General features: G+C 34.5%; 2 protein-coding genes across 8 annotated transcripts; one reads left to right on the forward strand and one right to left on the reverse strand.

Moving 5' to 3' along the window:
* The first annotated feature begins 19,549 nt into the window (after positions 1 to 19,549).
* Positions 19,550 to 20,683, forward strand: LOC105794466 (protein SEED AND ROOT HAIR PROTECTIVE PROTEIN). Its single transcript, XM_052633915.1, has 3 exons — positions 19,550 to 19,685; positions 19,803 to 19,973; positions 20,081 to 20,683. The coding sequence occupies exons 1-3, from the start codon at positions 19,550 to 19,552 to the stop codon at positions 20,383 to 20,385; spliced, it is 612 nt and encodes a 203-aa protein (XP_052489875.1). The 3' UTR covers positions 20,386 to 20,683.
* A 357-nt stretch (positions 20,684 to 21,040) lies between these two features.
* Positions 21,041 to 24,001, reverse strand: LOC105794473 (nardilysin-like). Of its 7 annotated transcripts, XM_052633080.1 has the most exons (6): positions 23,578 to 24,001; positions 23,326 to 23,387; positions 22,910 to 22,965; positions 22,673 to 22,795; positions 22,053 to 22,286; positions 21,041 to 21,286 (listed from the first exon to the last, which is right to left on the reverse strand). In XM_052633080.1, exons 4-6 carry the CDS (start codon positions 22,695 to 22,697, stop codon positions 21,219 to 21,221), a joined length of 327 nt encoding a protein of 108 aa, XP_052489040.1. In that variant the 5' UTR covers positions 22,698 to 22,795; positions 22,910 to 22,965; positions 23,326 to 23,387; positions 23,578 to 24,001; the 3' UTR covers positions 21,041 to 21,218. The 7 variants fall into 7 exon arrangements, 4 of the variants coding, with proteins under 4 accessions (XP_052489040.1, XP_052489042.1, XP_052489041.1 ...); XR_008197492.1 differs by having other exon boundaries at positions 21,041 to 21,425; positions 22,910 to 23,387; XR_008197494.1 differs by lacking the exon at positions 23,326 to 23,387 and having other exon boundaries at positions 21,041 to 21,425; positions 22,673 to 22,792; positions 23,578 to 23,999.
* Between the last annotated feature and the right edge of the window lie 2,160 nt (positions 24,002 to 26,161).

Consider the following 26,161-nt stretch of genomic DNA (forward strand, 5'->3'; position numbering starts at 1 on the left):
TAAGGAAGATATTGAGGTGGATGGAACTAAAAGATTGAAACAAGATGATTTTGAGGGCTGCAAAAGAGCTTTCTCAGAGGTGATGTTAGACAGTTCTGAGCAATTTGATATAAAAAATTTCTTGAGATCGGCGGCTGCCAAGAGGTAAGCCTACCGGACGCAATGAAAATCATAAGTTGGAATGTTCATGGATTGGGAAGTCCACGGGCAGTAAGGAGGCTGTGTTTTTTCTGAAAACAGCACAATCCCCATATGGTCTTCTTATTGGAGACAAAGCTAGATAAGCAACGCATGGAAAAATTCAAAAGGAGATGCAGTTTTACTAATGGAATTGATATTGAAGCAGAAGGTTCGCGAGGAGGATTATGCTTAGCATGGAAAGGAAACACTAGAATAATCTTACAAAGTTATTCTAGGAACCACATTGATGTTATGGTTAAAGAAGGCAAGGATGAAGAAGAATGGAGACTCACAAGGTTCTATGGTTCACCCTATGTTAATAATAGGAGTGCTACGTGGAATCTGCTAAAGAAATTGGGGCAAGATAGAAGTCATCCATGGTTGGTAAGTGGTGATTTTAATGAGATCATGTATTCTTATGAAAAATGTGGGGGTGTACCTAGGGAAGAGAGTAGAATGGAGGCCTTCCGAGAGGTTTTAGAAGAATGCCTATTAGAATACTTGGGATATTCGGGGATTTGGTTTACTTGGGAAAGGGGAAATTTTCCAAAGACAAATATTAGAGAAAGACTTGATAGGAGAGTGGCAAATGATAAATGGAGGCAGATATTTCCAACAGGTAACATCAAACATCTAACACACTCAATGTCTGATCATTGCCCACTTCTTATAAACACAAAATGTGAAAATTCTCATAAGGGCAATTCAAAATTTAAATTTGAGGCGTGGTGGCTCATGGAGGAAACGATTGAAAAAGTAGTTAAAGAATCTTGGGAATCAGGAATAGGCACAGTTGCTGAAAAACTCGAAAGGTTACAAGCAGACTTAAAGATATGGGCAAGATCAATAAAAGAGTGGCGAGAGGGATTAAAGAAAAAGCTTACGAAGCAACTTGATACGTTAATGGCACAAGAAAGGACTGACGAAACAATGGCAAAAGTTATTGATACCAAAATTCACCTGAATATGGAAATTGATAAAGATGAAGCTTATTGGGAACAAAGGACAAAGGCAAATTGGCTTAAAGCAGGGGATAGGAATTCAGCTTTTTTCCATAGGTTTGCCACTTATCAAAGTTAGAACTTGATGGAAGAGGAGAGGCTAATGAAGTAAATGAGATTAATGAAGCTGCTACTATGTACTTTCAGAAGTTATTCATGTCAAATGGAGTAGGAGATCCTTCTTATCTTCTAACGGGCATTGAAAGTAATATTCCGATAGATATCAACAGAGATTTACTGTTAAAATATACAGCAGAAGAAGTCTATGAGGCTTTGAAATGAATGGGACCCACTAAAGCACCAGGACATGATGGTTTTCCAGCAATCTTCTTTCAGAAATATTGTCACATTGTAGGTAAGGAAATTGCTAACTTTTGTTTGGGAATACTAAATAATGGTGAAAATTTTGGTCCTTTAAACCAAACAGAGATCGTGTTGATTCCAAAAATCCCTAATCCCACTAGCGTAGCTAACTTCAGACCCATTAGTTTGTGCTCAGTTATTTATAAAATGGTGGCAAAAATAATTGCAAATCGACTACAAGTAGGTATTGAGAGATGTATTGAGGTGGCTCAAAGTGCGTTCGTCCGGGAAGGCTAATTTCAGACAATGTGCTTCTAGCTTATGAGATTTTGCATACTTTTCGAAAAAAACACATGGGAAAAAAAGGATACATGGCAGTAAAGCTTGACATGAGTAAAGCTTATGATAGGGTTGAATGGGGCTATATAATAGAAGTCATGTTAAGAATGGGTTTTGCAAAGGACTGAGTGGAGTTGGTTATGAAATGTATATCCACAACGTCCTATGTAGTCAATACAAATGGAGGTAGTGGACAAAGCTTTAAGTCGACAAGAAGATTGCGACAGGGAGATCCCCTAAGTCTTTTTTTATTTTTAATGTGTAGCGAGGGATTATCATCTTTGATGAGATTGGCATTGAAGGAAGGATCGTTAAGAGGTGCAAAGGCAAGTAGAAGAGGCCCAAAAATTTCACATTTACTTTTTATAGATGACTGTATTCTGTTTGGGGAAGCATCAGACAGGGGGCAAGGGTGCTAAAAGAAATCTTGAAGATGTATGGAAAGTGTTCTGGCCAATGTGTAATTTCAATAAATTTACAATTTTTTTAGCACGAACACTACAGAAGTAAAAAAGGAAGAAGTCTCGGCAACTTTGGGGGTAATGACCTCAACAAATATGGAAAGATATTTAGGTCTCCCGAATGTGGTTGGTAGACGGAAAAAAGAATCTTTTTAGCATCTCAAAGAGAAAATACACACCAGAATTGAAGGATGGAGTGCCAAAATGTTATCGCAAGGAGGCAAGGAAGTATTTCTAAAGTCGGTACTTCAGGCTATTCCAACCTATGCTATGTCTTGTTTCTTATTACCAAAGTTGCTTTGTAGAGATATAGAAAGCCTTTTTGCTAAATTCTGGTGGCAAAAAGCCCACGGGAGAAGAGGAATTCATTGGTGTCAATGGAATATTTGTGTCGGTCAAAAGAAGAAGGTGGTTTGGGTTTTAGAGATATGACTCAATTTAATGTCTCATTACTAGCCAAACAGGGGTGGAGAATCTTGAACAATCCAGATTCCTTACTAGCTCAAGTTTTAAAAGCAAAATATTTTTGGAATGTTAATTTCTTAGATTCACGATTGGGGAAGAATGCTTTGTATACATGGAAAAGCATTTGGCCTACAAAGGGTACTTTAGGCGAAGGTTTGTGTTGGAAAATGGGAAGGGGTACGCATATTTCAATTAGTAATGATTTTTGGATCCCAAATGTGAAAAAGAGCAGGTTATCAGCTTTAATTACGGATTTGAATTATTTTAAAGTTGCCTAATTAATTAATCAAAGTAACAGAACATGGAAGAAAGAGTTGATAGCTTCTACCTTTCCGAAGGATGTAGCCGATAAGATTATTGGCATCCCGTTGGCAGAAGAACCTCATGACGATTTTTGGGTCTGGAGTGCAGAGGCGTCGGGCGAATTCACAGTACGAAGCGCCTATAAACTATTACAAAGTATTGAAGATGATCCTAGAGCTTACGCTTTACAAGACGGCTATAAGGAATTTTACAAAAAATTATGGCTTCTGAACCTTCCTTCAAAAATTAAAATTACAATCTGGAAGATATCATGGAATTTCCTAGCTACACGAGTTAATATGCTTCAAAAAAAGCTAACAAACACAACAGTATGCCCATATTGTGGAGTAGGATCAGAGAACATGGACCATCTTTTCCGTGAATGTCCTATTTCAACTTCAATATGGAGGGAATTACCATGCCAAGTTTTTTGCAAGAAAGTCAGTTGGAGTTTGTACAGTGGCTAACCTGGGTATTTGCGAAGAACTCAGCATCACAGTGTAGGATATTCTGTTGTGCATTATGGGCAATTTAGGGAGATAGGAATGATAGAGTGCACAAAAAAAGTGAGTGAATCTGTAAAAGCATTAGGGAGATTTGTTAATAGTTATATATCAGAATTGAATGATATCGACAAAAACAAATCACAATCTTTTATAACTATTAAAAAGTGGAGGAAGCCACTTGACCAGATCGTGAAGATCAATTTTGACGCAGCCTACGATAGAAAGTATAATCAAGCGACTGTAGGGGTTGTGGCTAGAGACAGTGAAGGCAAGGTTCTTTTATCATGCTCGAAGATCTATAAACAGGTGACATTAGCCTTTGCGGCTGAGGCGCTCACGTGCCGGAGAGCGACCCAAATCGGCATAGACATGAAATAGGAAAAAATCATTATTGAAGGAGACTCATTATCAAGAATAAAAAAGTGCAAGTCAAGTATCCCAGATAAATCATAGGTATATGCCTACATTCACGATATTCATAAGCTACTATCAAATTACAAGGAGTGCAGATTTGAATGTATCCCAAGAGCAGTTAACAGTCTTGCACATACGTTAGCAAAAAAAACGATAAAGAATAAAATAACAGTGTACCTGGTTGGGGGTGTCCTTGAATATGCAGAAGATCAAGAGGAAAGGGATAGAGTGAGAGAGCCGAATTGATCAGAAAGGGAGAATATAAAATGGGGTGAATCTAAATGAGGGCTGGTAAGGAAAGGTTGAAATTAATGTTCCCTCGGGAGTGTGTATGTGTCTTGAAGAAGAAATGGCAGATGAAGTGACAAGGTGGTGAAGAGTCATCTTGTTGATTGGGCAAAAACAAAAACAACATTAAACGGATCCAGAAACTTCTGCCTCTATTTTATTCTGTTGTTTTTTAGGCTGAATTAGGATTTATTTTGATGTCCATAGTTTTATTATTTCTTTGTTTATTCTGTTGCTGGGCCAAGACTTATAACCGGACCCTTTCTTTTCTAGGAAATTAGTTATGTACTTTTGAATTTATTAATAAAGCCCAATTTGTAGTTTAATTTTTTTAAAAAAGTATAATTATGTATATGTTAAAGGGAGAGAGAATAAAATTTGCTTGATTATTTGTTCTTTTTCACTGTCCCTAACAAAGAAAAGAAAGAAAAAAGTTTAGGTATTTTCGTCCATTGCGGTGAGCTTCCAAAGTTTATTGGTGAGTATTTTTCTTGTAAATTTTTAGTAGATTATTAGTATATGCTAGTGTCACGGGCCGCGGATCAAAGTCTATGACCATTATGCATAGAATACCCCATAAGGTCAACTTATTAAATGAGACTCTTTTAACCCACATGAATTGGCCCGATTCTTGGAACCCGTGGAAAGAACCCATCTACTTGAAGTCTTGGTGGCCTAATGAAGCACTCTAGTAAAATAAGAGTTACCAGAGTAAATAGTGTAAATCCTAAAAGGATAAGATTGTATATAGTTTAAATCATTTAGGACTCTTAATTGTAGGTGGGAACTAATCTTAACCATTGATGTAAATTGGTCTATACCGTTGGATTTGGGGAGCTCAAGTATAAATAAGGGCTTCCCACTTCATTTGTAATCATTTCATTCTTTCCAAATTAATATATTGAGAGCATTTAGTCAAACAGTTGTTATGCACTCTCTTTTTGTGGCTTTCTTTGTTCATAGCTTGTTCTTTTTCAGAATTTGCTTTCGCTTTACTTCGGTGCCTTAAAGGAATTTTGCGAGAATCCTCACATTGTGAGAGTTAGGGTGACATAGGCACATTTGAAACAAAGAAATCGTCTAAGGCTATGCGGTTTACGAGATAAAAAGTCTAGCCCCATGATAGTTGGTATCAGAGCTAGTGTTCGAAGGCGTCGATTAAAATGTTAAAAAAAGTTACCGAGCAGAATGAGCCTATAGAGACCCGTGGGAAGGGCAAGAAAGCTAATAGCTCGAGGGATATGCTTTTAGCTTTGGAAGGCAAATCTGTCAGACTGAAAGGCTCCACAAGGTATATGAGGGAGACCCTTGAGCTAGTCGAAAGGTGCACCGATTAGTTAGACAAGATGAAAGAACAACACAATGAGTATGTGAATGAGGCTCTTAACGACAATTGAAATGTGATGAAAGAAGTCATCAATATCGTCAAGAGTGACCAGGCCTAGAAGAATGAAGCTCTTGAAGCCATGATAACAACTTTGAAAGAATATGTTGTGGAGCTCAAGGGGGAGCTTACTATTTGTAAAGCTACTTTGGGTAGTGGGATGTTGGTTTTGGCTCCTAGGTAGTGCAGTATAGATGTTCCCAAACCGAAGGAGTTCAAGGGGCAAGGTCTGGAAAAGACATGGACAATTTTCTTTGAAAGATGGAATTATACTTTTGTGCCATAAGCATTGAGGATAATGCCACTAAGGTAAACACTACTGCTATTTACTTTACTGATGTCACTTTATTATGGTGGTGTTATAGGTCCACAGATGAAAGATGAGGTGGAACCAAAATCAGAACTTGGGAGGAGTTCCAAAAGGAGCTAAAAAGTAGTTTTACTTGTAGTATGCCGAGAATGAGGCTTGGGTTAAGCTACGCTGGCTTACGCAATGAGGACCGTCTGAGAGTATGTACGAGAGTTTAGTGAGTTGATGCTTCAAATCTTTGACTTGAGTGAGAATGAAGCTTTCTATTGGTTTGAAGATGGGTTGAAGCCTTGGGCGAAGTAAGAGTTGCATCAACATTGTATCACTAAGCTTATTATAGCCATGGTCAAGGCAAAGTCCTTTGTTAAGCTTGGTTTGAGGAAAGACAAGTTTGATTCTTCCAAGCCCAAAGAGACGGGCAATGGTGGGGGAGACCATAAGGGAGAAGAAGATGAAGAAGGCAACAATGACAATAGTAAGAATGATGGTAATGGGAAACCACGTAATGAGAAGTGGAATCCCAATAACAAAATGAAGGGGCGAGTAAAGTACTTCCTGTGTGATGGTCTGCATTGAGTAGAGATTGTCTAAAAAAGTCTGCATTCTCTACCATCGAGTTGGATGATGAGCCAGATAAAGCATCGATGAGACTAGGTTCAATTGTACGGTTTATTAAAGCAAAGAGAGTCAAGAAAATGAGAAGAAGTCAATGAAATGCTTCTTATGTTGTGGTCCACATAGGGTGCGGGACTGTCCAGAGCGATCTAAGCTGTCTGTAGTCACTAAAAAAGTTGAAGCGAAGCCTATCAATGATAAGGTATTAGAGCTTGGATTAATGATTCTCAAATTTGTTAAAATAAAGACGGATCAGAAGCAGAAAGGGTTGATGTATGTAGACATTAGCATTTCAGGTTAGATGAAGAGTGCTCTTATTGATATAGGGGCATTAGACCTGTTCATATCGAAAAAAAACCATGGGAAAACTTGGTTTCTCAATGAGTGAGTCAACTAAGAAGATCAAGACTGTTAATTCTAAAGAGATCCTGACTGTGGGGGTAACACAAGAAGTTGAGCTATAGATTGGACAATGGAAAGGCAATGAAGACTTCGAGGTAATCCACTTGGGTGATTACACATTTGTTCTTTACTTGAATTTCTGTAATAAGATTAATGTTCTTGTGGTTTCTTTTGCCAACTATATTTGCATCCTAGATACTCGAAAAAAATAATGTGTTGTGCCGTGATCGAGACATGAAGGGTGAAATGAAGGTATTGTCGGCAATCCAGCTAGCCAAGGATATTCTGTATGGTAGGAATATTGACTTGATAGATGTGAGTGCTATGCAGACCCTCTTGGAAATGCTAAAGGGGCAGTAAACCTATATGAAGTCTATTGAGTCATTAAAGAGGCTACCATCTAAGAGAGAGGTGGGTTGTGCATCAAACTTTAGGGGTAAAATAGTGATGCAAACTGGTATTTTTTTATTTTGACTTACCATTGACTTGGTAAAAATACATGAGTCCTTTCAAAAATCTGAAGCGGATAAGTCGAGGGGCTTACAAACTAAAGTTAGTAGGAAGACTTAATGTGAACTCGGTGTTTAATATGGGGCATACCTAAGCTTATTTGTGTAGATCAAAAGGATCCCAATCAATGTAAGTCACAATGGGGGTAGGTAAGAGCGATGGCCTCTTACAATCAAGATGTACAGAAGAGAACAATTTGAATTAGGCGACAACGAAGACATAAGTTGAGACAAATTCTTCGAGGAGCAGGACTACCCAATAGATAGACTAGCTGAGAATCATCCAAGGCATTGTGACCATTCCAAGACGAGTCAAATCAGTGTCATTATGAGGACGTGGCAAGGGCATCGCTAGAATGGGTGGGGGAGAATGTCATGGGCTGCAGATTGTAGCCCGAGACCACTGTATACAAAATGCCCCATAGAGGTCAACTTATTAAATAAGGCTCATTTGACCCATATGAATTGACCCGATTTGTGAAAACCATAGAAAAACCCATCTACTTAAAACCTTTGTGGCCTAATGAAATACTCCAGTAAAACTAGAGTTATTGTAACACCCAATTATCTTCATTGGCCCAAAATTTTAAGACAAATAGGGCTAAATTGAAAGGATTAACAAATGGTCAGGCTCTACCGGGAAATTAAAAAGTTTTAGTGGCCAAATTGAGATTATTTGGATCTCAATTCTAGTTCTCTTAGGATGGAACTGGCTGGTTCCAAAGTAGAAGACAAAATGATTAAGGATGGAACTGGCTGGTTCCAAAGTAGAAGACAAAATTGAGATTATTTGGATCTCAATTCTAGTTCCCTTAGGATGGAACTGGCTGGTTCCAAAGTAGAAGACAAAATGATTAAGGATTGAGGGTTGTGATGGCTAGTGAAGACCGTGCCTAGGGAGTATTTATAGGTGGTGTGAAGAAAGAATTTTCTTAATTTTGTTTATGATTCTTATTGTTTCCATAACATCATTTTCTTTAGACACTCTAAAGAAGTAGAAGATATAGCTGAAGGAAGCTCTACATGTTGCAATATTTGTGAAAATTGAAGCCTAATAATAGAAAAATTTAGGAATTGATAAGCTTCCTTGCCTCTTTGTACTTATAGTTTGAAGAAAAAAGTGAAGTAGTAACTTTTAAAAGCTCCTACGTAATTTTGGATTCTGGGTTTTTAAGGGTTGGATACCTTTAGTTTAACCAATGAATGATTGTCATGCTTAGCTACCAGGACGAAGAAGGCTCTGGCGTTTGGACAAGCTAAGCTGATGAGGATAAAAGAATCCAAGTGAGTTTTTGTACTTCATTTAATGGAATGTTTAGTAGTTGACTTGATTTTGTATTAAGTTCTATGATGATTAATGAAATTTGTTGATTGTGAATGATAAGTCTGCATAAAATTGCTTGATATATGGGTATCTACCAATGTATTTCAAGTGCATGAAATATTTAGGCTTTCAAGTTTAAAAAGATGCACGAATGAGAATTTCTGTTAGATATCGTCATACGGTGTTGTCGAGTGCAAACTGTGATGTGGAAACCTCCAGGGCTTGCGGAAGAGACACTATGGTATTCAAGCATTAAGGTTAGGAATGACAAAATGGAGGAATGGGCAGAGGAATAGGGAAAATGAAATTCCGTTAAGATACCGCCATACGGTATTGCTGAATGCAAACCATGATATGCGAAGCTCCAGACCTTGCGGGGAGGGGGACACTTCAGAGTTTGAGCATCAAGGTGAAATGGGAAATAGGTCCTTTAGGATGACACCGTGACGACAGTTATTAGGTTCCATAGAGTAACACCAAAATGGTGGTCAGCAAGCTCTATACAGCAACATCGCAATGGTAGTAAGATCCTAGTGGGCTACTTTTCGAAAGAGGTCTAATGTGTAAACATAGAGTAGTCTACCGAGACAATAAACACAGGGTAGTCTATCGGTACAGTAAACACATGGTAGTCCACCGGAACAGTAAACATGGGGTAGTTCACCGGGACAGTAAACACAGGGTAGTCTGTCGGTACAGTAAACATATGGTAGTCCATCGGAACAGTAAACATGGGGTAGTTCACCGGGACAGTAAATACAGGGTAGTCCACCAAGACAGTAAACACGGGGTAATCCGTTGGGATAGTAAACATGGGAAAGTCCTCCATGACATTAAAAATGGGTAGCTCAATTGGAAAGTTTACTGTCTAGGAGGAACGCTAAGGGTGAAGGTAGAGTTTGCGATGTGACTGGTACGATAAGTCACAAGAATGAATGAGCTTGGCATGTTTGAGGAACATAGACTATTGAGATAATGAGAGAATTAGCCAAAGATGGTGAATGGGGCCAAGAGAACGTCTCAACCCTAGTTAGGATGAAAAGAGGAAGAGACTCCTTAGATAAGGAGGTATACATAATGTACATCAAAACTAGTCCGTCGGGGGAGCTATGGGTCCCATATGGTTTAAGCTGACACAGAATAGGCTGTACCATAATACAATCATAAATTGTAAGTCAACAAAGAGTCAGCCAAAAGGTTGGGTAGGCTGATAAGAGTCTTCGTGGGAGGAAACGACTGCTCAAGGTTGAATGGTCAGTAAAGTTCGATGAAGAATAATGGATAACGGAGGTTCGTCCGAACCATGGGAAAATAGTAGAGATATTCTTGCTCTACCTAAGGTAGGAGCCTGTAACTCCCCTAACCCATATCGGTCGCTAAAATAAGGTTACAGAGCATTACCAGAGTTTACAGATCAAACAGGAAAAATTTCAAATATTTCATATCATATAATATTTCGGTCAGAAACCAATCAACTTATACATATTTTCCCTTATTCAAGCCATCGAGACCCAAAATACATGTTAGAAACAAATCGGAACTAATTCAGAAACTCAAGAAAATTTTTGGATTACAATAAAAAAAATTCAAAGCTGCAGGGTTCACACGGCCGTGGGGTTAGGCCGTGTGACTCACACGGCCAAGAGACACGCCCGTGTCTTAGACCGTGTAACTTTCTGACTTGGGTCACACAGCCAAGCCACATGCCTGTGTGCCAGACCGTGTGCCCTTTCGAAATGACCTCGCACGCCCATGTGCTAGCCGTGTGTCTCACATGGCCAAGTCACACGCCCATGTGTCTGGCCGTGTGAACTCAAAATATACCTTATACAACAGGTTTACCATTCCCTGCAAGCTTGGACATTAAGTAATTCAAAAATCATTCGTCTAACCTGTTCAAAACACGATCAAACACATCCAAAACATATCAAAACAATCATCCTAGGTGCCTAACCAATATACCCTTATTGGTACCACAATTATATCATCAAATTATATTATCAAAACATCATTCAACTTCAAATTATAAACATACCTAATTCAATCCATTTTGCCTAGTTTATGAGAACTTAAACATAAAATTAAATTCACATGCACCTATTTAGTTTTGGTTCAATTTACCATGCCAGTATATAACTTCAAACACAAACACAAACACATATTCATATGTATATACCAAACCAATATTAAACTTATAACCTCATTTACAATCAAACCACAAAATAACTATTATTTAGACACTCTAGGTACATGCTGACACAAGGATAAACATCACCACATTTGAGTTCGGGATCGTTGTTGGATGCTGAATCAGTGATCAAAAGTTAAGTACCTAACCTGCACATGGAAAACAAAACTGTATGCTGAGTAAAACTCAGTGGTATTTCTATAATCTGAATATTTAAAGACAAAATAATATAATAGGCACAATTAAATATTAAGCACAATTATATATTTAAAACCCACATTTATTTATATAATAGCATTAACCATTCCATACTCAACTCATAAATACATCATTTTATACCATACTCTATTCTCATCACTTGTTATATAATAGTTCTTCACAATTTGAACCTCATATCATTTGAAACAATAACAATATCCAATTCTTGAATACATAATTCATGTGTCTCATTTTCATGTTTCAATTCACTATCCCATTTTCAATTCACATACAACATCATCCAATATCAATCATAGTACCGTTTTATTTAATCACCCCTATTAACACGACTTAGACTCGGACGGATACACGGATCCAACCAACATACCAGTTTGCCACCCAGTGCCTCATCGGATAAATCTGAAGTAATAATTGTGTCTAGCGCTATATAAATTGACACCCAGTGTCTCATCGGTTAAACCGAAGTAAATTGGCACCCAGTGCCTCTTCGACTCAAAGTCGAAAAAATCCCTGAACTCTTCCAATCTTATGGTATGCCATCTAAATCCGACTCAGCCCGATACAGTTAATAGGGTTCCAATTTACTTTCCAAATACAACAAATATCCAATATCCAATATCCAATATCCAAATTTCACATTAACACATATATTCATTTCAGTTCAGTAATCAATACATTCAATATGTATCTACCAATACAATCCATTTCAATCGATTATCAAATGTCAATTACTCACATCAACACTTACCATATGCATTAAATTGAATTACAACAATTAACAACTAAGTTCAGATTATAGAAATACAAACCAGGAATTCCGAGCTATTCCACGTCAACTTTATCTTTCCCCTTTTTAGTTGAGGATTCCGATACGACGTTAGCTATGAAATTAAAACAATTAAAATTCATCAATACAACACAATTCAATTTCATATTGAATATTTCAATTTTTACTCAATATTTGTTTAAATTCTAATTTAGTCCCTAAACCGAGACTAATTTTTATTCTTCAAATTTAATTCTTTATTTTCATGCAAATTTCACTTTAAACCAAATTAACTCCTATTTTCACTTAATCCCTAAATTTCAAAATTTCCACAATTTAGTCCCTATTACTCAAAATTTACAATTTATTCTACAATTCAATCCTTTTTCATTTCTAACTTTTAAACCTATCAATTTAACCCCTAATACTAAAATTATTCAACATTAACAACATTTAAAAACTCAATAATTGCTAAAATTTCGACATGATTCGGGTAGCACTTAACACCGGGATTCCAAAAACATAAAAATTACATGAAAAAGGGACTAAATTGACTAACCAATTGAATTTGGAAACTTTGAAACCCCTAAGCCTTACGTTTCTTCTTTCTTTCCCTTTTTTCTTTCTGCTTCGTTTGGCTTTTTTCTTTTTTTCTTTTATTCATTCATTCTTTTATTACTTTTGTTTTATTATAATGATATAATATATATAAATACTTAATACTTAAGATTTTATATTATAATATATATTAAATTTATAAATATCTTACCTAATGCTGCTTCATTAAAGAACAATGACATAATTGCTTCTTTAGTCCTTTTAATTGTTCTTATACCTAATTATTCTTAATTCATGCAAATTCTCTTAACCAAAACCTAATTAACTACACAACTAGATTCGTAAATATTTATAATAAATATTTACAAATCTGATTTACGGGAATGGAGTCCTAGAAATATACTTTTCGACACCCTCGACTATCAAGTTGTTACAAAGCCATATGTATGCATGATGAAGCATTTTAAGGAATGGACGAAAAGGGTGGGTGCAATAGGGGTCACATTGTAAGCATCATTTCCTCAAGGAAAAGAGAATGTATTCGGGTATGGACCTGTGTTTACAACAATGATTTGGGTATCGCTGAGTGTCGCCAGCCAGGAGAATTGAATACAAGAATCAGAGAGGTGGGTCAGTGATAAATAGGGTCAGACCCCACTAAGAAATCATGATTATAGCCAAATAAGGGATCTAAGTCCACCAATAAATGGTTCAAAATGCCTAGGGCATGGGCCTTGCCAACTAGGTTCGCGAAATCTCCTATGAAAGCTAGGGAGTTTAATTTTGAACCAGAATACTTAATTTCTTAAAAAATTATAGGATCTTATACGTATACATGTATGGATCTCACTAAGTTCTCTCGAACTTATAAAATTAAAGCTTGAATGCAGGTTAGATAGTGACCCGGACAAATCAAAAAGGACAAAGCCAAACCCAGCCAAAGTTAAGTGGTGTGCAGTAGTTGTTCATGTATATAGAAAGACACCCGTGGAGGTCTCACCTCATGGTCTAAGTTGATTATACACGTTATCGAGCCTCAATCCAGAAATTATAAATATTTGTTGGAATCCAAGTCTTAAGAATTTATTACCAGTTTTGTACAATTTGTATTAACAACTAGAATTTTAAAAGTTGAGTTGTTTAAGTATGAAATTAAATTGGAAATCAAAATTTCGTTAAGTCCTTCGGGTTAGTGTACCATCCAGTACCCGGACCCGGTGATCAGGTAAGGTATAAGGTGTTACAGTTACTAGGGTAAATAGTGTAAATCCTAAAGAGATAAAATTATATAGAGTTTAAATCCCTTAGGAATCTTAATTGTAGATGGGAACTAATCTTATTTGTTGATGTAAATCGATCTGTACCGTTGGATTTCGGAGAGCTCAACTATAAATAGAGGCATCCCCCTTCATTTGTAATCACTTTATTCTTTCTGAGTTAATATATTAAGAGCATTTAGTGGTCTGCACTCTCTTTTTGTGGCTTTTTTTGTTCGTAGCTTCTTCCTTTTCAAAGTTTACTTATGTTTTCCTTCAGTGCCTTAGAGGAATTCTACGAGAATCCTCACATTACGAGAGTTAGGCTGACTTAGGCACATTTAAAGTGAAAGAATCGCCTAAGGCCACGCTGTTTGCAAGATGAAAAGTCTATCCCTGTGACACTAGTAGATAATTACAACTCAAGCCATGAATTTAGAAGTTGTTTAGTTTTACTTAGATAAAATTTGATAGAAAGTTTGGTTATGTTTGGGTTTATAGATTTAGATTCATGCAAGCTAACATGAATTAAGTTTATGGTAGAATAAGTTAATATTATAGTAGAAAATGTCAATTTAAGCTTAAGTTAAGCTTAAATTTATTTAGTTAATTTTATGTCATTAAGGATCAAATTGCATAAACTGAAAGTTGTTAAAATTTTTTCTATAGAATGGAAGTATGAGGTCCCTAGTGACTAAATTCAAAGTCAGATTTCAAATCGATAATGAATATCGAAATATACAAGCATTTTGAATAATAGAGTTTATAGGGACTAAATTAAATAAATGCATATCAGGTTTAAATTGAATGTGTGATTAGTTTAATGTGTGGTTTTAACTTTGTATTAATGTTTTAATCTGTCGAGAAATAAAGGGAAGGTGAAAATCATCGAAAACTAGCTATTTTGGTTTGTACTATCATAATTTGTTTTACCACCAAATGTAATACCCCATATACGGCCTAGACATTACACACAGATTATGGAGGTTACGTCTTACAAGCATAAGAGACAAATGTTTAATTTTCTTGAAAACCAATTTTAATGGAAAGAAAAGTAATTAAAATAAATTTTTGAAAACATAGTAATTGTCTAAAACCACAGCTTATATCATATTACTAAAACCAAAACCAATTTATTGGTACATTTGCGAGATAAATCACTTTAAGAAATTTCAATTAAACTAGCAGCGAAAAACCTTACAGCATACCGTTTGTAAAATCATGATTCTTTTTCTTTTAATTATCTTAAATTTAACGTCATTAAAAAGGAAAAAGGCTTTTGTGTAATAAAAACCAAAAAGGTCTTAATGATCTAAACAAATCATAAAATGTCCAAAAATAAAAAAAAACCCCCAAGAAAAGTCCAGAATGTCCATATTAACAAGAAAAATAAGTGAAATCCATAGTACTAAAACCAAAACCGTAAAACCTTAGCTCCAGAGTCGCCGTCCTATCCTAAGTCGGAGGATCACCTGAAACAGACCCACCAGATTTTATAGAATTTGATTTAAACTCAACATCCAACATATAGCAAGTAACAAAAATATTCCACGTTTGCGCAGCACAAGATTCGAACACTAAACCTAAAGGGTAAGTCACTGGGCAATTTTGAAACTGCCCATGTTTTCGCAATTTTATCAAATTTTGAAAAAGTTCTTGGGGCATTTTCACATACATGATTACCGGTTTGATGAAACCCGCAACAAACACACTCCAAATCCTACATATAATGTCAAACGAACTGATTGCAACTCAAATAAATTCCAAAATCTTACTCGAAACTACCCTTTTTTCCTTAAAGAAACAATCCCAAATTCATAATTGTATACTTCACACAAAATAGCAAACAAACGCAACGATCACCCCGTGGAAGGATCTTGATTCGTAACCTCTTCACCTAATAAGAACAACCAATCGAAAACTTAACAGTGTATAACACGAAAACAACACTAAAACTCATCCTTAAAAATATGTATGCATGATATATGATTATGATTTTTTTATGTTTAGGGGTGGGATATGATATGATGGAGGAAGTGCTATATGTCAGTTTACACGGCAAATATGGTTGCTAGACTGCAAATTTATATATGGCAGCTCAACTGCAATTATATGATGGCACATCACCACATACTGGCGTGATTGGATGGATGGACTCTAATAATCCTATATGGTGTGATTGGGTGGACAGAGATGGTGTGTTGCAGATGGGGGTAGGACATGATATGATATGTTATGTTACGGTATGACATGATATGATATGATACATTATAATATGTTATGATATGATATGCTATGTTACGTTACGATATGATATGATACATTATAATATGTTTTGTTATGATATGATTTGGTTTGAATTCTAATATGTTATGAGATGAATTGATAATTATAACTACTTATATTCGAATTGTAGGCCAAAACACACACTGGCCTTTAAGCTCTCACCTTTGTTGCTTTACTTTAGGTGATCCTCTGACTTAGGATAGGACAACGATTCTGGAGCTCGAGTTTCACGTTTGTGGTTTTAGTACTATGGATTTCACTTATTTTTCTTGTTAATATGGACATTCTGGACTTTTCTTGAGTTTTGTTTATTTTTAGACATTTTATGATTTGTTTAGATCATTAGGACCTTTCTGGTTTTTATTACACAAAAGCCTTTTCCTTTTTAATGACACTTAACTTAAGAAAACTAAAAAAAAGGGAATCGTGTTTTTAAAAACGAAATGCTGTAAGTTTTTTCGCTGCAAGTTTAATTGAAATTTCTTAAAGTGATTTATCTTGCAAATGTACTAATAAATTGGTTTTGGTTTTAGTAACATGATATAAGCTGTGGTTTCAAAAAATTTCTATGTTTTCAAAAAGTTATTTTAATTACTTTTCTTTTCGCTAAAATTGGTTTTCAACAAAATTAAACATTTGTTTCTTATGCTTGTACGATGTAATCTCCATAATCCGATTGTAACGTCTAACGGGTAAGTTTGACAGGTACGTATATGTATATGAAATTCGTTATAATGCTAAAATAATTACCTACTTGGTTGTCAAATTGAGAAGTATGTGGAAATACATGTATTAATATTGAAAAAGTATGAGTTTTCCCTATTAAACAATGCTAGACATAGCCAGAGTATAGTTGGCATGCCACATGATTTGTATATGTATTAGTGGGAGCATTCTAGCACTACGATGCAATTCATTTTGGATCTACGGTGCAATTCATTTTGGCACATTGGTGCATTACATTCTGTGGAGTGTTAGGGGGATCATTGCATTTATGCCTAATCAACACTTCGATGCTTATTGTGGAGTGTTAGGGGATTAATTTGCATACCCATACTTGTGTCTACATCCAGTTAATAGAGGCTAAAAAGAAATGTTTAATATGCCATTCTGATTATGGAAATGATATTATATCTAGATTCGTTGATAAAAGATCATTCAAAGTTTAATATACGAAGATAATCATGTTGAAATGATTGTAAGATAATTTTGATATTGGAATTGTTGCAAAGAAGTGATATATTGAGATTATTAATATTTGATTTAATGTATTCGTTGTATGTTACTAGTTTAATAGTTTATATTTGAATTCAAATTATGTTAGTTTCACTGAGTATGTGATACTCAACACACAAATTGGTTTACTTCTGTGCCCAAGATCTATTTAGGTTTCTAGAATGGGTTAGAATTTGCCAACATTCAAGTCTTCAACTCTCAGCTCATCAAATCCTTGTAATGATCTTGTTTTGTTATGAAATATATATGTGGCATGTACCTAGGTCTTTTGGAGTATTTTGAAGTCCTTATAATGTTTTGAGTTGTAAATATTTTAATGGTGTTTGTGTTGGTAATATGGTGAACTTAAATTGCTTAGTTTGGTTAGTTTAAACTATGTTTTAGTTTACTTTACTATTTAGCCATATTTGATATAAGTTGGTGTTTACAATGCATGAATTTAAGTTATTGGAATTTTTATAAGCTAAGTAAATATACTTTAGGTTGGTATGATATTAGCATGTTTTAGGTGACAATTAGGTACCATTTTTATGCTTGAAATATTGCATTTTTAAACCATTTGGTACATTGGTCTCGATACATATAGATCATGTCTCGAGACACTATGAGCAAAAATGACCAATTTATGCATTTCTAGGTAAATGTCTCGAGCCATGTTCAACAGGTCTCAAGACAATGAATTGTAGACCTCGAGATAAGTACTCAATGGTCTCAAGACGAGTAAACATTGAACCTAAATAAGTTTTGCCCTATTCTAGGTCTCAAGACATCCAAACATTGAAGCTAAAATGGCGAAACAGGGGAGGCTTGTCTCAAGAGTGACATCATCGAAGCAAAATTTCTAAACATAAATTACAGTCTGTCTCGAGACATGAAGACCCCTATATCGAGACATCATGCTAAACTTTTATGAATAGAGTTTTGATTCGAATCTTAACTCTATCAAATGTAATCTTGTAATCCTATTTATAGAATTATATAACATTGAATCATCATGTTTATGTTGATAATTGTGATTGTATGAGCTTTTTATGAATTGATATCAAATTGTTTGAAAAAATTACTTGAAATAGTTTAGTTGCTTCGATAATGTAATGTGATGTCGCGCACTCAGATCTGACAAGCGGATCAAGTGTAGGGTGCCACAGTTGAAGAGTTGTCTGGTCTACTCCTGTTTCTTCTAATTTATTTTGTTATTTGTTGGCCTTTTGTTTAAGGTTGGTTGTGACCTTTGCTGAAAGGCCGTTAGTGTCTTTTTTTTACTTTGTCGGATCTGGCTATTGTTCACTCGATTACTTATTTTCGAGTTTGGTTTGACCTTGCGATGGTCTTATTGTTTCCTTTCCTTATTATGGAATTTCCTTAATGATGTTATAATAGTTGCGATGATGATGATGATGATGATGATGATGATGATGATGATGATGTTGATGATAATAATAATAGTAATAAAGACTAGATTATGACCTGTTGGATGATTTTAGTTAAAGCAGTAAAATTCAATGTTTAAAACTAGTTAAAATCTTATCATGTATGAAAATTTACCAATTTTATATAAAATATCTTAAAAAATAAAAACACCATCATAATAATATGACTTATTTTATAATAAAAATAATGAGTTTTATTCATTTTAATCGAGTCGATGTATGCTTGATTTGCGATACAAATTGAATAGAATGTTTAAATAATAGTATAGATAACACGTCTTCCTTAAAATTATTTTAATTACTTCTAATAATTAACTGCAATTCTGCAGAATAATAGCACAAACTCAAATGTCACCTGGTTGAACTTAGTTGCAGAACATAATTTAGAGCTTAATTAGGATTTTGGTTTAACCTTAGTTCACCAGGGACCAGACCATATGAGGATTTGCAGAGCCATTGCTCTAACCAATTATAGTGTTTTAAGAATGTATTAAATAAATAATATATACTAAAGAAACTAATGTTAATTTTAAGTTTTTGTTTAAGTTGTTTTATTTGAAGTTTTTATTATTATTATAAAATATTAATAATATTTATCTTTTAATAGTTTTAAAAGTTTTTATTTATTAACTTATTACTAGAAGTTTTACAACGATATATGAATGTAATTGGATAGATGTGTGAAGCTGTCAAATAATTGTTCACATAATAAATTAATACTGGTAAAGCATCTTTCCAACGAAGAGAATCTATACCAAGAAATCTACGCCTCTTCTCCCTGTTGACAATGGATTTTATACCACGTTATGGGTATGTGGATAACAACTCTTTGGAAGAACCATTCACGTTCAGTTTTTGCCATCAGATGGCCTACATTTCCTATGCTTCTTGTCGTGCAAGCAACCAAGTCCATCTCCATTTCGATCCTGTTCTTTATACCATGTAATGGAGTGATCGGTATCTTTTTCTCTATATAAAGTGAGGCTAGTTACATATTTCCCAGTTTTCAATTTCATAGTATTGAAATTAACATGGTTCCCACCCCTTTCTTCTTTGCAGCCACTCTGCTGCTTTTTTCATCACTTGTCATTGTGGCTGCCATTGATTACAGTCAAGGGTCAGAGTCTGTTGGCAAATCAATGCCAAAGGCAAAAGAGAAGCCACTTCCCATTGGAGTTGAAGGACACATTCTATGTAAATCGGGCACTTCATCAGCGGTACCGATTCAAGGTAATATCTACAATCTGAAAACCACTTGTATATTACAATTCTAAAGTTGTAGCTGATACTGATTTTTCTTCGTAATTTATTTATTTATTTATTTATTTGTGTTTTAGGAGCTGTTGCAAGGATAACATGTGTAGCTGTTGATGAGTTTGGTTATGAGACAGCACCTTTCTCTTTCTCGAGCGATGCAACTGATGAAAATGGGTATTTCTTTGCAACCTTGACTCCTCCTGAGATCAATGATAAGATGCAGCTTAGAGAATGCAAAGCGTTCCTGGAAAACTCTCCATTAGAGGCTTGTAAAGTTCCAACAGATGTGAACAAAGGGATTCGGGGTGCCATCCTTAATTCTCACCGTGTACTAGACCAAAGGAAAATGAGGCTGTACTGGGTCGGCCCTTTCTTCTACACATAGAATCAGATGGCTATTAACATTGAATTTTATCCTTCTACTATAACACCTAAACATGTTTTATTTCTCTTCCAAACATTAATTAGCCAACTATATATGGACCGTGGTTGATTATGCTATTGGTTTTGGGGTGATTTTATTGTATACTTTGGATTTGTTGTAAGAGGAATGTAGTAAGCTTCAACGACTATGATAGTTCAGTTAATCTATTTCGCATTTGGATAATTTGAGCGCCTGGTTTTGATGCAAGCATGGTTGAATATCTGGTGCCACCCACCAGTCCAGTAACGATGCGCTCTCTCCACTATACCAAAACAGGTTTTTAGCGCCGTTGTTGACAACGTCGCTAACATTTGCGGCGCTTTTCCCACAAACGCCGCTAAAGATCATGACTTTTTGCGATGCTTCTACCACAAACGCCACTATAAAGAATGACCTTTAGCGATGCTTTTTCACAAACGCCGCTAAAAACATGACTTTTTAAAAAAAATTAATTAAATAATATTTATTTCTATCATAAATAATATATTATGTTTTATTTTTGAAATTTAAACTTTAAACTATATACTTTTAAGGATAAAAAATATTAAATTAAAATTTCTATTAAAATTTTAACTTAAAGCTAAATATAAAAATTAATGAATTTAAATTAAGAAAATTAAAACAAGATGCATTCTATATTAGAATTACATAAGAAAATTGTTTACATTCTATATTAGAATTACATAAGTTTTGTGACCGCATTTAGTATAGTTCTTTAATCTTAAAATATTTCAAAAGACAACAATTTAGCAAAAAAGGGTACAATATTTAATATAAGTGCAACAACAAGCACATTATTTATCATAACCTTCTCCAGGCTCTATACATCCTCCAAGCTGGAAATCCATCTCAATTCTGAAATCTTAAACGCCAAAACTGGTCATCAGCATGCAAACAACGTGGCTGTATAACTTCAGCAATAAGTTCTGCTGTCATCAAACTATGCCTCAAATCAAAGATATAGGTTACCCATCCACATAGAGAAATGCATGTATCTCATTCTGCCAAATACATTAGACAATTTGTGGTGAGGAGAAACCAAAAAAATCATAAATTCTAAGAACAGATTATGCCTGGACTATATGCTTCTATGCCACCTTAACTAGAAACTATTTCACAGGATTGATTGCCAAATACTCAAGCATACACTTAGACATCAAGTTTTGAACCAAAAAAATTGGAGCCAAGAGAATAGGAACAATAAATCTTCTCATAATCAGCATATGGTGATTTAGGAACAAAAAAATATATAGATTTTAAACAACTGAACTCAGGACCCAATATAAAGTCCTCAGTTAATCATGGATTTCTAAAGAACTTCAAGGAATAAACATGAAACTAAGATCGAAGCATTGTTTATCTTTTCTATGGCTCTAAACATGAAGGGAATAGTAGCAACCATATTAGTTATTGTAAGGCAGGGAAATTAAAGCAAGCATAGAAATTGAAGCAAATGAAAAATAGCATCCACATTTACAGGCAAATCAAGAATAACTTATTACTTATAAGGCATCAAAACTGGACAGTTCACATTTTCTTCATATTTGCACATGCATCCTTTTCTTTGTTATTATTATTTCCATGAGCAACCTACTACTTAAGCATTAGGATAACACAGAATTACATACCATGGCCAAGAAGATGAGCCAGATAATCTTCTGGTTTCTTCAGATACGCTTGCAAAAGACAAGGCAGTGCCCACCTTAATTCAAGGATATGGACATCCTTAACTGCCTCTAACCTGTAAAGTTTACCAGCTTTCCAGACAGGACCTTCCACCTTAAACTCTGGCTTTCCTTGAGAACCTTGTCTGATTTCAGAAAATAATTCAACAACCCAGTGCTGAAGTATATCCAAAGACTCTGCACCATCAAGAAGTATTATCATGATTATGCTATTAAAGATGTAAACAAATAATTTAGATAACAATTACACCTTAATTTTCTTCCAACTGACATATGTACAATAAGCACTGAAATTCCTTCAAAAAGTTAGAATAAAATGCTTAAGTATGTTTAAGCTTTTCATGGAAAAGTTATAAACTTAAAAAATAATAGTTAAAAAATCAGCTGTCTAAACAAGGTAAAATGGATATGAAAAATAAAACAAAATTTTGGACAGAAATGGAGGAAAAAAAAGGCAGTGAAAATAAATGCCATCCAAGTTAAAAGCACTGTTGCCCTCAGAGACTAGAAAGAGAGAGTAAACAATGGCCAAAAATCTAGAGAATCACAACAAAGTAACTTACCACCACCAATTACCACTAACTTCATCAGTCCGCCATGGTAATAATCATTATACAGTTCTAGTATTTGTTTGCGTAGATCAATCCCTTTCTCAATAGCATCAACCAGGCTCTTCTTGTTTCCTTCTATTTAAGACGAGGAAAATTCCCATTTTTCATGCCAGTAGACATAAATGAGTTAAAAGTGAACAAATATCAATTGGATGCAGAAACTAGTAGTTAATGGAATAAGCAGATTACCATGTCAACATTGAATCGTTCAATCCCAGCCAGAATCTGTGGTGCTAGAAACAGATCTGCTTGCAAACAAAGTCAACAGGCCATATTTATGTATTATTCAGAACATTTCAAAATAAATAGTTTCAGATATTTCTTATTCTACAGTACATTAGGAGTGAACTTCTAAAAGGGTTTCATAACAAGCAACAGAAGATGATATTAACCAAGTCAAACAGAACTTAGATCTATGGCTAACTCATTTCATCTGAAATCCAAAGGCATATATAGTTCAGGGGCAGAATGGCATCTAGATGATGCCTGATTTACATTTTCTTAATCACATATTGCTGCAGGAAGCACCCCCTAAAAAAATAAAAATAAAAATAAAATCAAACCACATTAATTCAAAGGCATGTATAAACAGGAGAGAATGAAACCATGGAAAATTCATCTCCAATGGCATATTTTCCAGCATGATCTTTTAACAGCTTCTCAAGTACTGAAACAAAGAAGCATTAATCAAATTGATATGCTAGATCTATTAGAGGAAACAATAATCCTGATGGCATTTAATCTTAGTAAAAGAGTAAAAGTAGAAAACTATGAGACCCAAGAATAACTTGAAAATTGTAGAACAAAACAAAAAGAAAACAAAAAGAAAAATGAGGAAAATAACATTCTATCTTTACCCTTTGTTTGGTCAGTAGGAAAATGTGAAACAAAAAGAAAATCAACAAAGCAAAACCCAAAACTTTCAACTACTTTTTTCCTACACTTCCCACTTGATTTCACCACACCAGATGAAGGTAAAATTACACTTGAAGTAAACGAAAGCATAGCTTCTTCGTTGCTCCCTCTTGAATTAGGCGACCTCTTCTTCTTCTCCACGAAGAACTGGAGAGTTTCCTGTGAACAAATTCCCATTCCCACTTCTCTTACTCTCACCAAAATTCAATATCTCTCCGGATTCAGGTTTCAACAAATGAGAAGATGAATTCCCATTCCTCACACTGCTACTCTCGTCAAAGAAGATGAATCGTCTTTGGTGCCTCCATTTTAGGGGGAAATTTGGGATTTTTTCGTTTTTGGGTTTTAGGGGGGAAATTTGGGGAAAATCAGCACCAATTTTTTTAAGTAAAACGAATTTTGAAAAACGCCGCAAAAAAATATTTCATTTGGAATAAAACGACACTGTTTTGCTATGTAAAATGGCGCTATTTTTTTAAAGTAAAATTATTTTTTGTGGCGTTTTTAAACGCCGCTATTGCTTACGCAAAAATTATTTCATTTGGAATAAAACGATACTATTTTGCTATATAAAATGGTGCTATTTTTTATAGTAAAATTATTTTTTGTGGCGTTTTTTATAAAACGCCGCTATTGCTTACCTTTTGCGGTGTTTTTATGAAAAACGCCACAAAAAATTATTTCATTTGGAATAAAACGACACTGTTTTGCTATGCTAAAAATTTTTTTGTGTCGCTAAAATTATTAGTTAAGTAATTTTATAAAACATTTATTATTACTATTTTTATAAATTTATTTTTATAAAATTAAAAAACTAAGTACTCTCAAAATAAATATTTTATATTTTAATAAGAAAACAAATGATAAAATGACTGTAATTAATTATTAAGTTAGAATTATCCAATGTAAGTAATCAATCTCTCACATATCAAATTTCTATTAAAGATTGAGACGTTAATCATGATTTTAAATTATTCTTTTCCGATTAATCTCCATTTTATTGGAGATATCTTTTCTAACTAAAATATAATTACTATTATTTTGCTTTTATTTATTTATTTATCAATAAAGAGTTACCTATCCATATCAATATGTTGCTTTTATTTATTTATTTATCAATGCTTTTTTTAAATCTAATATTTAAATATATAAATTAAAAAACACCAATTAATCTAACCCCTAACCCATATCTCCTAAACCCTAAATTATAAAACATAAACCCTAAACCCCTAACCACTAACCCTTAACCCCTAACCTCTAACCCCTAACCCCTCTTTTACAATTATATAAGAACTTAATTGATATATAAATTAAAAAATACTAATTAATCTAAACCTTAAACCTTAACCCGACCCTAAATCTTTAAACCCTAAATTACTAACTCTTAACCTCTAACCCCTAACCCCAAACCCCTAACCCCTAACTACTAACCCCCAACCCCTAACCCCTAACTACTAACCCCCAACCCCTAACCCCTAAACATTATTTAATATAAATTAAAAAACACTAATTAATCTAAACCTTAAACCCTAACCTAACATCAAATCTACAAACCCTAAATTAATCCTTAACTCTTAATCTCTAACCCCTAACCCCTACCCCCTAAATCACAACCCTTAAACCAGAATCCCTAATCCATAATCCTTAATTCCATAATCTATAAACCTTAAAATTGTAACTCCTAAACCGGCCTTAAATCCTAAATTAACCATATACCCTAAACCATATATATTAAACCCTAAACTATAATGATAATTAATTAAATATTTTAAAATTAATACTATCGTATCTTTTACAATTATATATGAAATTATTTAATATATAAATTAAAAATCAATCAGTCATGTACCCAAAAAAATTTTAAAATTATTTTAAATAATAGTATTTTAATTTTTCCAATTTTAACAAATATTTTTCTATGTTTTTTATAAATAAACAAATTATTTCTACGTGTCATTATTTCAAATTTATCCATTTTTAACAAATATTCAATTAAAAATAAATTGAATTTTAATTAATATAAATAAACAAATTAAATAGTAAATAGACAGATAAAATGTTTTTGCGGCGCTTTTTTAAAAACGCCGCTAAATCTTGAGCATTAGCGACGCTTTTCCAAAAAACGCCGCTAAAGCTCTGAGCATTAGCAGCGCTTTTCCAAAAACGCCGCTAAAGCTTTGAGCATTAGCGACGTTTTTTCAAAAACGCGGCTAAAGCCCCGAAAGGTCAAAAAACGATGTTGTTGGAATTAGGTTTTTTGCGGCGCTTTTCTAAGAAAAGCCGCTAATGCTCATTTTTAGCGGCGTTTTTCAAAAAGCGCCACTAATGCTCGATCTTTAGCGGTGTTTTTTTAAAAGCGTCGCTAATGCTTGATTTTTAGCGGTGTTTTTTTATCCAAACGCCGCTAAAAGCCTATTTTGGTGTTGTGCTCCATCGTGCAGCCAAGGCTTTTCCAAGTAAATATCAAATCAACAATGCTTGAGGGTAATTCCCCACCCTAGCAGGCTAGCACCTCATTCATTCGCT

The sequence above is a fragment of the Gossypium raimondii genome, chromosome 7 (assembly GCF_025698545.1).
Source record: "Gossypium raimondii isolate GPD5lz chromosome 7, ASM2569854v1, whole genome shotgun sequence".
Lineage (NCBI taxonomy): Eukaryota > Viridiplantae > Streptophyta > Magnoliopsida > Malvales > Malvaceae > Gossypium > Gossypium raimondii.

Excerpts from the sequence above, each read along its gene's own strand:
- LOC105794466 (XM_052633915.1), top strand. The coding sequence starts at position 19,550 with ATGGGTATGTGGATAACAACTCTTTGGAAGAACCATTCACGTTCAGTT. Across the intron at positions 19,686-19,802 it reads GATCCTGTTCTTTATACCAT|CCACTCTGCTGCTTTTTTCA; the intron begins GTAATGGAGTGA and ends TCTTCTTTGCAG. Across the intron at positions 19,974-20,080 it reads ATCAGCGGTACCGATTCAAG|GAGCTGTTGCAAGGATAACA; the intron begins GTAATATCTACA and ends TTTGTGTTTTAG.
- LOC105794473 (XM_052633082.1), bottom strand. The coding sequence starts at position 22,697 with ATGAAGTTAGTGGTAATTGGTGGTG. Across the intron at positions 22,287-22,672 it reads GTTAGTGGTAATTGGTGGTG|AGTCTTTGGATATACTTCAG; the intron begins GTAAGTTACTTT and ends TTGATGGTGCAG. Across the intron at positions 21,287-22,052 it reads GGCTCATCTTCTTGGCCATG|ATTTCAGAATTGAGATGGAT; the intron begins GTATGTAATTCT and ends TTGGCGTTTAAG.